The following is a 13,651-nucleotide window of genomic DNA, read 5'->3' as shown; positions in this document are numbered from 1 at the left end:
AACCAATGATTGTGTTACAGAAGGTTGTACTCTTTATGACAACCTAGATTAAGAAAACGAGATTGGCCGGGCCCACCTTGGCAGAGGCCAAGTCCGAGGCTCGGGGGCGGAGTCAAGCTCAGGAACAGATGGCTATAATTGGCCAGAATTCCCATGTCAGTTAGCGGCCAGGCCCCTAGTCTTCACCTCATTCGTCGCCCGCCTACTGTAGGCGGAGCGGATACTCCCTCGGCGAATTTATTCCAGCGTCAATGAGCCATTAGGTTCAGTAGCCTCAGGGCCTCGGGGAAGTGAACGCGCCAACGGAAGCCCGGAGCCCTCCTCCTAAAGTCGGGGAACCTGAGCTACCGGAGGAGGCTTCCCTTCCGACAGCCCCTCCCGCGGGGAAAGTTCCGGGGCAGGAGGCGGGGCTGCCGGAAGTCGCCGGACGCCGTCTGCTGTTCGTTGTTTGAGCGGCTGACGGGAAGGAGAAGCCCGAGCTCCGGCGGCGCCGCGGGGCGGCAGTCAAGACCAGAGTCCGAGCTGCCGCTAGCCTCCGGAGAAGCAGAAGCCAGGAGTACTGCCTGCGGAGCGGCGGGTTCGGACGCCCGCTCGCCTTCTGATCTCACCATGTCGCGGGGCTCCATCGAGATTCCCCTCCGGGACACTGACGAGGTAAGTGCCGAGTATGGGGGAGGGTGGGGGCCCTGAACTTGGACGATTCCCCCCCCCCTTTCTCTCGACTTCGTTTCCGAGGCGAGAGCACCCTCTCCGCAGATCGAACTCCCGGGGCCGAAGCTCTGATCACCTCCTTCCCCATCCCCTGTGCCCTCCCAGGCTGGGAACATCAGATCCCCGCAACCTCCGGAGGCAAGAGGGAGTTCTTGAAAGTTCCCCTCCAACCTGTTCGTATTTGGCAGTGCTCTGCTCTTTTCCTAATTCAGGGGCGCAGAGGTGTGAGTGCCTGGCAAAATGTAAGGCACCTCACAGATCGCAGAGGTGGGCGCTGATGTCACTGAGTTCTCTCTGCTGCTCAAACTAAGTATCTCTCCTGGGAATATGTAGGTTGTCGCCCTTTCTCCCTTAGAAACTCGAGTGTCATGGTGCCCCAGGTCTGCCGAGCAAAGCTCTGTCAGCGAAATAGGGACCCCAAGATAATAGCCGCTGCTGTGTGCTAGTAGAATTGACCCACTCTCCCTTCTTGTCATCTCTTTCATGAGTGGCCTATGACTTGTATGGGTAAAGCTCCCAGCATCGATGTTATCTTATTGGAGATCTCATACTCTTTTTATTTGATTATTTAGATACAATATTGAGATATACTTCACTTTCCATAAAATCCAGTGGCTTTCAGTAATATTTACAAAGTTGTCTAACCATCACCACTATCTAATTATAGAACGTTTTCCTACTATTATTTTTGTGCCACATTCAGGAGTGTGTGACACAAGTGCTGCCTCCATGATTGAGGTTTACAGTGGTATTCAACTTTGCATTGCTTCTAGAATTGTGCTTCTCAGGTTGTCAGACCAATGGCATCAGAGTCTCTGGGGGTGCTTATCTGCTCTTTACTTGCATTTAAACGTTAAGTAGAGTATCATTTTATTTTTCAGTAAGCAGAGCTTTTGCAGCGTTTTATAGGTCTAGGGATTCAAGAAAATTTGTTTGCTTCTAATACCACTATATAACCTATTTGTTGTACGCTCCTTAAACATTTCTTAACATACACTTGTTCAGCCCTATTGAAATGGAGTACAAAGCCTATGTATAACCATATTGATGTATACTCAAGAAAGCAGCCATCAAAGAAGAAATGTGACTTTAAAAAGAAGAGTTAAAAACCTACATTTTGTATTTTAGGTCATCGAACTTGACTTCGATCAGTTACCTGAAGGAGATGAAGTTATCAGTATTCTGAAACAGGAACACACACAACTGCATATATGGATTGCTTTGGCAGTGAGTATTCATGAAACAAATGCTTGGGCACATGATCAATTAAAAATACTGTGTGTATGGAAGTTAATTGTATTACCCTTTATGGAACAAAAAGGCCAGTTTCTTAAATAACTTGCTGGCCTCTGGTGAATCAGTATAGGTTGATTAAAGCAAAATTCATTTAAGTTAAATAGTATTCTGTATGGAACATTTGATTATTTAGTGATTCCTCAGTGAAGACTGGCTTATGGTTTATAAATAAGCTGAGGGAAAAAAAGAAGTGCCACAATGTAAATATTGCTACTTAACATTGTTTCCTATGACAACATCACACTTCCCAGAAAATACTGTAGAAGGTGATTAGGTTTCATGCTAAGGCACAAAAACCTTTTTGGATGAAGTTTATCTCCCAGCTTAAGTTTTTTTATCCTCTTTGGTCCCTTCCATAACGTAAGTACCACTGGAGATTCTCAGGAAAATCATCTTAGCCTAAATTTCTGTCACCTTCTGCCCTGCCCCCACCAGCTGTGTAATGTTTCCTTTTTGTGGGACCATTATAGTAAATGATTATAGTAATAAAATATAGCAACTACTATAATCATTATTCCTAAGCAAGTTTGCCACAGATCACTTCATGTAAAGGAGAGGCCCCTAATGTTGTCTGGAAAGTCAGAGAAGTAGATCTGGAATGGGCCTTGCATCCGGTGCTCCAGTTAACTCTTCAGAGTTTGTTGGGAGTTCCCTCATGGCACCGCAGGTTGAAGATCCAGCATTGGCACTGTCTTGGCTTGGGTCGCTGCTTTGGTGCAGGTTCAGTCACTGGCCTGGGAACTTCCATATGCTGCAGGCCCAGCCAAAAAACAAACAAACAAAAAAAAACCCAAGAGTTTCTTAGGTGTAGGTTTACAGAGAAGTACTTTAGTGACAAGTAGTGCCTTCCTGACTCAAAGTGCTAAGTTTTCCTGATCTGTGGAGAATAAGCCTTTCATGCTTGTCACACATCTTTTAAAACCAGAAGGGAACTTAGCTTTTTTTTTTTTTTTTTTTAGTACAAATCCCTCCATTAATAGCACTTACATAAAGATTGGAGTGTTGAGGATTAGTATGGCACCTGTGGTCAAATAAACTAATGAAGCTTTCATTATGAGCTATAGGTTGTTGCAGAGGAAAGAATGTAGGCTTTGGGATTAGAAAGGCCTTTGTTCAAATTCCAACTCAGCTGCTAGCTAGCTGTGTGACCTTAGCCAAATGACTGACCTTCTGAGCCTGTTGCCTCACCTGAAACAGGGATTTGTTAGCATTCCCTTTAAGTGTGGTTATAACAGATTAGAGATTAATGTATATGAAGCTCCTGGAATTGTTTGTGGCCCACAGTAAGTGGTTAATCAATGATGGATATTCCTTTTATTATTAATAAATGAAATAGATGCCCGTGGAAGTTACTCAATAGGCCCAAAGTCATAGATAATTTTCGATGGATCTTGAACTAGAACCCCAGTTTTCTGTTTAGAATTCTTTATATTCTATTGCTTTCTCTCCTGGGCTCTGATTCAGTTTGAAATTAACTTTTGCTAGGTAAGCAGTAAGTTGGAAGCATTTGTAGTGATTATAATTTTTAACCAACTTTATTGGGTCTAATCCACCAATAGTAAACTGCGCGTATTTGACATGTACCATTTGAGAAGTTTTAGCATGTATATATATGTATAAACACACACCTGTGAAATCATCACAATCAAGATAACGGCTATATCCGTCACCCCCCAAAACTTTCCTCCCCACCCTGCCTTCCCCTGCACAGTGCCCAGGCAACCCCGTATCTGCTTTTAGTTGCTAAAGATTCATTTGAGATTTATCTGTGTTGTAGCATGTATCCAGTAACTCCTTTTTTTACTACAAAGCAGTAGCATTGTACGGATGGACCACAGTTTGTCTCTTTACCTTTTGCTCAACAATTGAGTTGTTTCCCATTTTAGGCTGTTACACATAGAGCTCCTATAAATACTGGTGTGCACCTTTTGTATAGATATAATGCTTCAATAATTCTAATTTAATTCTTTACCTTATAGTGGAATACTACAAGCAAGGAAAAACAGAAGAGTTTGTAAAGCTGTTGGAAGCAGCGCGTATAGATGGCAATTTGGACTACAGAGACCATGAGAAAGACCAGATGACTTGCTTGGATACATTGGCGGCCTATTATGTACAACAGGCTCGAAAGGAAAAGAATAAGGACAACAAGAAAGACCTTATTACGCAGGCAACCCTGTTGTATACAATGGCAGATAAAATTATTATGTATGATCAGGTAAGTTAAGTCACATTTCTTTACATTTATGAAAAGGCAAAAAATACCACGTGAAAGCAAAACGTGTAGGCAGGAGATTTTTAAAAATTTTTCTTGGCATTCCCGTTGTGGCTCAGCGGGTTCCGAACCCAACTAGTATCCATGAGGTTGCAGGTTCGATCCCTGGCCTCGCCCAGTTGGGTTAAGGATCCAGCATTGCCGTGAGCTGTGGTGTAGGTCGCAGCCGTGGCTCCGATCCTACCAGCAACTACAGCTCTGATTTGAACCCTCGCCTGGGGACTTCCAAGTATGCCAGAGGTGGGGCCCTAAGAAACAAGCAAGCAAACAAAAATCTCAAAATAACACAGTTGATAATAGTCAAAAAGCAGGATTTAATCAGGGCTTCTTATTAAAATAGGAACTTCTTTGGCCCTTGTACTGGTGAAGTAAATGGCAAATTTAGCATATAAAACTTATTTGCATGTGGAGTTAGTAATTCCACATTCCCAGGTGAATTTCAAGGATATTTTAAGAGACTTGAACTTTTCTTTTTGTCATTGTTCCAGGCACAGAAGACTTGCATTTCAGGGTAATGTCTCCATGTGTACTTAAGAATTACTTATTGGTAGTTTAAACACACTACAGTGATAGAAGAATTTGTATGATGCCATGCTCCATTTCCTTCCTGCACAGTTTTCATTTTCATGCTACACATTTGTGTTAGATTAAGGTTAGTCCTTGGTAAGATCTGGTCTAAGATGATGAATTACTTTTTCAGAACCATTTGTTGGGAAGAGCCTGCTTCTGCCTCCTTGAGGGTGACAAAATGGATCAGGCTGACGCACAGTTTCATTTTGTGCTCAACCAGTCCCCAAATAATATCCCAGCCCTTCTTGGTAAGTCATTTTCGCAACCTCTTAGGAATCTGTTTTTCAACATGTGCCTAGAATATATCTCTTTGTTGCTAGCTCCTTAGTAACTAGGTTGGGCAGCAAAGTAGAAGAGCTTTACCTTATTAAAAATAAGGCTATTGCAGGGACTTCCCTGGTGGCGTTGCCACTGCTGTGGCACAGGTTCTATCCCTGGGCTGGGTTGTGGCCAAAGAGGAGGGCAGGGGGCCTATTGCAGTAGATCATTATTTCTCTTTAAAGAAATAAGATATATACTAGTTAGGCATAATTTGTTATCCACTCCTAGTCAATAAACAATCTATTTGGAAAACTCTAAGCTAATTGTTTTATAACATTTATCATAAAGATAGGACTGTTCTGGGAGTTCCTGTCATGGCACAGTGGTTAATGAATCTGACTAGGAACCATGAGATTGCAGGTTCATCCCTGGCCTTGCTCAGTGGGTTAACAATCCGGCGTTGCCATGAGCTGTGGTGTAGGTTGCACACACGGCTCGGATCCCGAATTGCTGTGGCTCTAGCATAGGCCAGCGGCTACAGCTCCGATTCGACCTCTAGCCTGGGAACCTCTATGTGCTGCAGGAGCGGCTCTAGAAAAGACAAAAAAAGACCAAAAAAAAGATAGGACTGTTCTATTTATAGGCATAGATTAATGGACCCTTATGGAAAACAAAATTTAATATGAAATCATTTTTGCTATTTTCAAGTATTTCTTACAGATATATTTGAATTAGATGAGTTAGTATAGAGCATTTAAGACTTATGTTCTATAATAAGTGCATATTTATTTTTAAAAATCATTACAGGTAAAGCATGCATTTCATTCAACAAGAAAGATTACAGAGGCGCTCTTGCTTACTATAAGAAAGCCTTGCGTACTAACCCGGGATGTCCAGGTAAGGGAAAATTTTAAGGCTAAGCTATGTACAATTGATTGATTCAAAAGCTAAGTAGTAGATCCTAATATAATCTTTTTGCCCTATACTGTTTTTCGTTCCAAAATCTCATTTGTTTTTAGCAAATGGCCAAGTAAAATAGGGAATGAGAAATGATTGTTGGATTTGGCAACATACAAATCATTAGTGTACTTGCTAAAAGCAGTTTCCCTGGAATGGTAGAGGTGAAATACTCATTGGAGTGGAGTCAAGAGAAAAGGGAGGGAAAGGAATTGGAGGCAAGTGTAGACAGAGCTCTCCAGGAGTTTGCAATCTAGGGAAGAGTAAGAATGAATTTGCAGCTGGAAAGGGAAATGGAATCGAGAGAAGGTTTTTTAAAGATGGGAGAATGTTATGTGAATGAGAGTAATCTAGTAGAGAAGGAAAATGTGATGATGCAGGAAAATTAGGGGAGGGTTGCAGGAGCAGTATCCTTAGATGAGAAGGGCTGAGGTCTCCTGAGCAGTGAGAGGTTGGTCTTAGATAGGAACGTGGTTGTATTTGGCATGGCTTTGAAATTGGGAAGCATTTATAAGCATAGCTCTGCATTTGTGCCTGTAGTCAGTAACTGTATTTAAGACCTTAATGAAACTTTTTGTCCTTTGTTTAAAAATTGCTGTTTGGGGAGTTCCTGTCATGGCTCAGTGGTTAATGAATCCAACTAGGAACGATGAGTTTGCGGGTTCGACCCCTGGCCTCGCTCAGTGGGTTAAGCTCCGGTGTTGCCATGAGCTGTGATGTAGGTTGCAGATACGGCTCGGATCCTGCATTGCTGTGGCTCTGGTGTAGGCCAGTGGCTACAGCTCCGATTAGACCCCTAGCTTGGGAACCTCCATATGCCGCAGGATCGGCCCTAGAAAAGACAAAAAAAAAATTGCTATTCGGGAGTTCCCGTTATGGCTCAGCAGTAATGAATCCATCTAATATCCCTGAGGATGCAGGTTCAGTCTCTAGCCTCACTCAGTAGGTTAAGGATCTAGCATTGCCACAAGCTATGGTATAGATCGAAGACACAGCTTGAATGCTGCATGGCTGTGGCTGTGGCGTAAGCCCACAGCTGTAGCTCCTATTTGATCCCTAGTCTGGAAACTTCCATATGCCACAGGTGTGGCTTTAAAAAAATAAATAAATAAATAAAGTCACTGTTCAAAAATTAGATATTAAAGGTATAGTGTCGCCGGGAGTGTTGGAAGACAAGAAAAATACCACTCCTGGAGTTCCCTTCATGGCGCAGTGGTTAACGAATCCGACTAGGAACCATGAGGTTGCGGGTTCGGTCCCTGCCCTTGCTCAGTGGGTTAACGATCCGGCGTTGCCGTGAGCTGTGATGTAGGTTGCAGATGCGGCTCAGATCCCGAGTTGCTGTGACTCTGGCATAGGCCGGTGGCTACAGCTCCGATTCAACCCATAGCCTGGGAACCTCCATATGCCGCGGGAGCGGCCCAAGAAATAGCAACAACAACAAAACAAAAGACAAAAAGACAAAAAAAAAAAAAAAAAAAAAAAATACCACTCCTATAGGTGTTCTGTTCTTTGATGAGAAAGGTAACCATGATGAGGGTGTGGTGGGGGTGAAAATTGGCCTGTATGGGGGAGAGTGCTGTCCTAGTGAAACCAAGTTTGTGATACACCTGAAGATTTTATAGTGTCGTTATACTAAGGTTAATTCTGGGCTTTTGCAGCTCATAAATCGTGTTGAAGCATTTAAAAATTTTTGAATCCTAAAACTGCCCTAGTTTGACAGACTGACTTGATTTTATTTTTTAGCGGAAGTGCGTTTAGGAATGGGCCATGCTTCGTGAAACTTAACAAATTAGAGAAGGCTCGTCTGGCATTCAGCAGAGCCCTAGAACTCAATTCCAAATGTGTGGGAGCCTTGGTGGGACTGGCTGTTCTAGAACTCAACAATAAAGAGGTGTGTGCCTTGTCTAGTTCCCGACTGATTTGTCCGGCGAATAGCAATGTGAATTGTATCTCAACAGAGCTGTTAAAAGATGTAATCTTTTGGAGTTCCTGTCGTGGCGCAGTGGTTAACAAATCCGACTAGGAACCATGAGATTGTGGGTTCGATCCCTGGCCTTGCTCAGTGGGTTAAGGATCCGGCGATGCCGTGAGCTGTGGTGTAGGTTGCAGATACGGCTCGGATCCTGCATTGCTGTGGCTCTGGAGTAGGCCAGTGGCTACAGCTCTGATTAGACCCCTAGCCTGGGAACCTCCATATGCCATGGGATCGGCCCTAGAAAAGACAAAAAAGAAGATGTAATCTTTTGGGAGTTTTTTCTATTATCTGTCTTAGGGATTAACAGTAAATTATTTAGGGCAATGATAGCCAATATATTTATTATATGCCCCTGTTTTCAAAGAGCAGGAACTGCTTTCTAGTGGCAATCCCTCTGCAGTTAAGTTTGCTATTTTTATTTCTTAATTTTTTATTTTTATACCACTTTTAAAGATTACTTTCCACTTACAGTTACTACAAAATATTGGCTCTGTTCCCCATGTTGTATAATACATCCTCGAGCCTCTCTTACACTCTATAATCTGTCTCTCCCACTCTCCCACTGCTATATTGCTCTCTCTCCCCTCCCCCCACTGGTAACCACTAGTTTGTTCTCTGTATCTGTGAGTCTGCTTCTTGTTTGATATATTCACTAGTTTGTTATATTTTTTAGATTCCACATATAATCGATATCATATAGTATTTGTCTTTCTCTGACTTATTTCACTTGGCATAATGCCCTCCGAGTCCATCCATGTTGCTGCACATGACATTATTTCCTTCTTTTTTATGGCTGAGTAGTATGCCATGGTATATATATACCACATCTTGTCCCTTCATCTGTTGCTGGACACTTAGATTGTTCCACATCTGGGCAACTATAAATAATGCTGTTATGAACATTGGGGTGCATGTACCTTTGAATTCGTATTTTTATTTTTTTCAGATATATACCCAGGAGTGCAATTGCTGGGTCATATGATAGTTCTATTTTTAGTTTTTTGAGAAACCTCCAGACTGTTTTCACAGAGGCTATGCCAACTTGCATTCCCGCCGTATTGTTTGAAATTTTTTTTATCCCCGGTGAAAGTTAACTAAAATAAGAGTTAGATTTTGGTATCTAAACTTAGATTGGTATAACCTTCATTCTTCAGACTATAAAGGAAACTGAAAAAGTGCTATTTAAGTAACGTTTCACTCAGCCCTGCCATCATTGCTTTTTCTTTTAGGCTGATTCCATCAAAAATGGTGTCCAGCTTCTTTCCAGAGCCTATACGATCGATCCTAGCAACCCTATGGTGTTGAACCACTTGGCAAATCACTTTTTCTTCAAAAAGGTAGGAGAAGTCATTTATTAAAGTTGTTTCATTTTAAGTCCTGGTTTTTTTTGTCTGTCATGCAGTCGATACTTTCTTTTTAACTCAGAAGGAAATTTGAGTCAAATTTTTTCAAATTAGAGTTTGTGTTAGTATCTGGGGATGGGTACGATAGTTTGTCCATTCACTCACTCATTTAATAATTATTGACCCTTTATACTCTACCCAGCATTGTGAAGGGAATGTGGAATTTAGTAAGACATGATTTCTGCACTCAAGAAGTTCGGTTTTGGAGTTCCCGTCGTGGCTCAGTGCCAACTAGGAACCATGAGGTTGCGGGTTCGATCCCTGGCCTTGCTCAGTGGGTTAAGGATCCAGCATTGCTGTGAGCTATGGTGTAGGTTGCAGACGTGGCTCGGATCTGGTGTTGCTGTGGCTGTGGTATAGGCCAGCAGCTACAGCTCCGATTGGACCCTTAGCCTGGGAACTTCCATAAGCCACAGGTGTGGCCCTAAAGAGACAAAAAAAAAAAAAAAGAAGTTGTTCAGTTTCATAGGAAACACAGTAGTTAAGGAGAGTTTCCACCACCAAGAAGGAAAAGCTCTTGAACTAGGTTTTTAGAAGAAGGTTACTAGGTAATTGAAAGGAGAGAGGCATGGTCTTAGTAGTTTAGTAAGAGCCTAACATATGGTGAAATTTTTGTTTATTTTTGCATGTTGGTCATTAAAGCTACTGCTAATTCTGTAGAAGTAGTGGCATTCTAGATTTCTTAAACACTAAATCCAAGATTCTACTGGCAGAGTTTTTATATAGTAAGCATGAGCTTTATCTGTCATATTGAAACCAGCTACTAAATTGTACAAAGAACTTTAATTAAATAGCGATTTAGGTAAAAGTTTACAAAACCACATCAATCCTTATTAATAATAGATGCTGTGTTGCTGTTATAGTTGCTGTTAATATGTATTCTATGCTTACTAATGCGTGTTAAAAATGTGTGCCATGGGAGTTCCCATTGTGGCGCAGTGCCAACTAGGAACCATCAGGTTTCAGGTTCCATCCCTGGCCTCACTCAGTGGGTTAAGGATCTGGCATTGCCATGAGCTGTGGTGTAGGTTGCAGATGCAGCTCAGATCCTGCATTGCTGTGACTGTGGCATAGGCCAGCAGCTGTAGCTCCAATTTGACCCCTAGCCTGGGAACCTCCATATGCCACGGATGTGGCCCTAAAAAGCAAAAAAAAAAAAAAAAAGCCTGCCGTGAATTTATATAATATCCACAACAATCCTATGAGGTGGGTAATACATTGCTCATTTTGTGGATGAGTGATGGAGGCAGGGTTAATAGCCTGAGGTCACACAGCTATTAACCACAATGCTTTACTCTCGGGCTATAGACACATACTCCCTTTCAGAATGAATTATTAATTAAGTTTTATGCTGCTGCTATTATAGTACTAAAAGGCAACTGTTTAGGGAGATGATGGAAATGTATCTTATAAGTAAATGAAGTATTACTCGTTAAGATGACACAGTTACACAAGTTAGTTTGGTTTTTATTGAAAAAAAAAAAAAAAGGACTGATGATTCTAAATATCTGAGTGCCTATCTAATAGTCATTGCTCTCAGCTGATAGGACAGCTTCCTTTGAACCAAAGGAGAATTATTCAGTTTTTTTGTTTAGTCTTTTGTTTTTGGCCATGCCCACCGCATGCAGAAATTCCTGGGCCAGGTATTGAACCCAAGCCACAATAGTGACCATACTGAATCCTTAACTGCTAGGCCCCCAGGGAACTCCTTCAATTTTTTGTTTGTTTGTTCGTTTTTCTTTTTATGTCCACACCTGCGGCATATGGAAGTAACAGGGCCAGGGCTCAAATCGGAGCTGCAGCTGTAGGCCTATACCGTCATCAGCAGCAATACCAGATCCAGGTTCCATGTGTGACCTGTGCCGCAGCTTATGGCAATGCTGGATCCTTAACTCACTGGGCAAGGCCAGGGATCGAGTCTGCAACCTATATCGGAGCCTATCTCAGGTCCTTAACCCACTGAGCCACAGTGGGAACTCCTCCCATTTTTTTCAACGCTAGTCGCTTTCCACTGCTGAAGATAAAAACTTGCTTCTACAGAGCATAATCACTGTATTCAGAACCTTATAGATTACATAAGTGAAATATGTCAATCCAGCTGATCTCTTTGAGTGTTCCTGAACACCTGATCTGTGATCAGCACTGTGCCAGGTGTCATGAGGTCATCTTGCACTGAATACATGTCTTTAAGGTTTTCAGAGTATGTTCCTGAACGTTTTCTCAGTTTGTCATTACAACAGCCCTAAAAGGTAGGCGGGAGATTTCCATACCCTCATCCCAGTGAACAATATATAAATTTAGTTAAAATGCTGTGTGACATAATTAAAAGTGTGGAGTTTGAATTACTTGGTTCAGATCTAGGCATCACCACTGTATAGTTTTGTGGCTTTGGGCAAATAAGCTAATTTCCCTAAACTTTAATTGCCTCACTTGTAAAATAGTAATAATACCTACTTTATAGGATTTGAGGGGTGGTAGTTAAGATTAAATGCAATATGCTTATTAAATACTGTCTCATGGGAAATATAGTTCCTATTAAAAATTGTGATCCCATTATTATTTTTATTGTAAAAGAAAAAGTCAAAACTGGCCATTGACCAAACAAAAACTCTATTTCAGACCAGATTTCTAGTCAGGTGAATATAACACATTCTTATTAAAATTGGAAAGTAGTTCTCTTGTGGCACAGTGGGTTAAGGATCTGGAGTTGTTACTGCAGTAGCTTGGGTCACTGCTGTGGCACGGGTTTGATCCCTGACTTGGGAATTTCCACAGGCTACAGGCACAGCCAAAAAACAAACCAGAAAGTTGTTTCTACCCCAGATGTATGAATTCTGGCTTTGAGACTCTTGGGGATCACTCCAAAGGAAAGTCAGGCCTAATAGAGCTTTCACGAGTTCAAATAGAGCTGAATGCAAGTCCAGGCGCTGGCACTTGCCACCCTTGTGGGATAGAACATGTCCTTGGAGTCAGAAAAAACCCCAAATTGTAGCTTTCACGTTAGATAACAAACTTAACTTCAAGTTTCTATTTTCCCATCAATGAAATGACAATAACAGCACACGTTGCATGGGTTTTAAATTGAGAACTAGTGTACTTGTCATTCCTAGCACAGTGCTTTGCACAGAACAGTTCTCAATAAATTATAATTCCTCCCATTACTGTTAATGAGGGACTTAACCTCTCTTGTGTTTCCTCATCACAAAAATAGGGTTGATAGGGTTGATACCTCAAGGAATTATTGTGGGGTTAAATGAAGTAATAGATATACTAGGCGAATTTGAAGTACTGTATAAATGTTAGTTCCCACCTGCCCTGAATTTATCAGCAAGGGGAATAGGAAGATGATACAGTGCTATTATTGTTCATTCAGCTACCAAATCTTAAAAGTGAAATTTGAGGGGTGTTCTGTCGTGGCTCAGTGGTTAACCAATCAGACTAGTATCCATGAGGACACGTGTTCGATCCCTGGCCTTGCTCAGTGGGTTAAAGATCCAATGTTGCCCTGAGCTGTGGTGTAGGTCACAGACACAGCTCAGATCCCATGTGGCTGTGGTGTAGGCCAGTGGCTGTAGCTCTGATTCCCTTAGCCTGGGAACTTCCATATGCTGCCCTAAAAAGACAAAAAGACCAAAAAAAAAAAAAAAAGGGAAAATAAAGTGAAATTTGAGGAAGCTTTATGACTCTAAGACTTTTGGAGTTGTTTGAGTCCCCGCAATTAATTTGCCATCTTCCTTGTTCAGGATTACAGTAAAGTCCAGCACTTAGCCCTCCATGCATTCCATAATACAGAAGTGGAGGCCATGCAAGCAGAAAGTTGCTACCAGTTGGCTAGATCATTCCACGTCCAGGTAAGTTAATTTTATACCCTCTCTCAACATCTAATCCTTTAATGGCTTTCCGAATCTTTTTTTTGAAACTTTTGTAATTTTGTTGGTCTTGTTTTGTTTTTGTTTTCTTAGGAAGATTATGACCAAGCTTTCCAGTACTACTATCAAGCCACCCAGTTTGCTTCGTCCTCTTTTGTGCTGCCTTTTTTTGGTTTGGGACAAATGTACATTTATCGAGGAGACAAAGAAAATGCATCCCAGTGCTTTGAGAAAGTCTTGAAAGCTTATCCTAATAATTATGAAACTATGAAAATTCTGGGCTCTCTATATGCTGCCTCGGAAGATCAAGAAAAACGAGATATCGCTAAGG

At 41.8% G+C, this 13,651-nt stretch overlaps 1 protein-coding gene across 1 annotated transcript in view; it reads left to right on the top strand.

Annotated features, from left to right (window-relative positions):
* Nucleotides 226-13,651, top strand: part of CTR9 (CTR9 homolog, Paf1/RNA polymerase II complex component) — a 28,852-nt gene continuing 15,426 nt past the window's right edge. Inside the window, 10 exon segments of the mRNA XM_021083325.1 lie at nt 226-654; nt 1,840-1,942; nt 3,987-4,225; nt 4,983-5,100; nt 5,921-6,010; nt 7,817-7,837; nt 7,840-7,964; nt 9,278-9,385; nt 13,195-13,302; nt 13,414-13,650. Coding sequence (XP_020938984.1) covers nt 610-654; nt 1,840-1,942; nt 3,987-4,225; nt 4,983-5,100; nt 5,921-6,010; nt 7,817-7,837; nt 7,840-7,964; nt 9,278-9,385; nt 13,195-13,302; nt 13,414-13,650 — 1,194 coding nt within the window. The 5' untranslated portion in view covers nt 226-609.

Source organism: Sus scrofa, chromosome 2 (assembly GCF_000003025.6).
Source record: "Sus scrofa isolate TJ Tabasco breed Duroc chromosome 2, Sscrofa11.1, whole genome shotgun sequence".
In the NCBI taxonomy this organism is placed as follows: Eukaryota; Metazoa; Chordata; class Mammalia; order Artiodactyla; family Suidae; genus Sus; species Sus scrofa.
The sequence above is the reverse complement of the archived record's forward strand: the minus strand, read 5'-3'. Positions and strand labels throughout refer to the sequence as shown.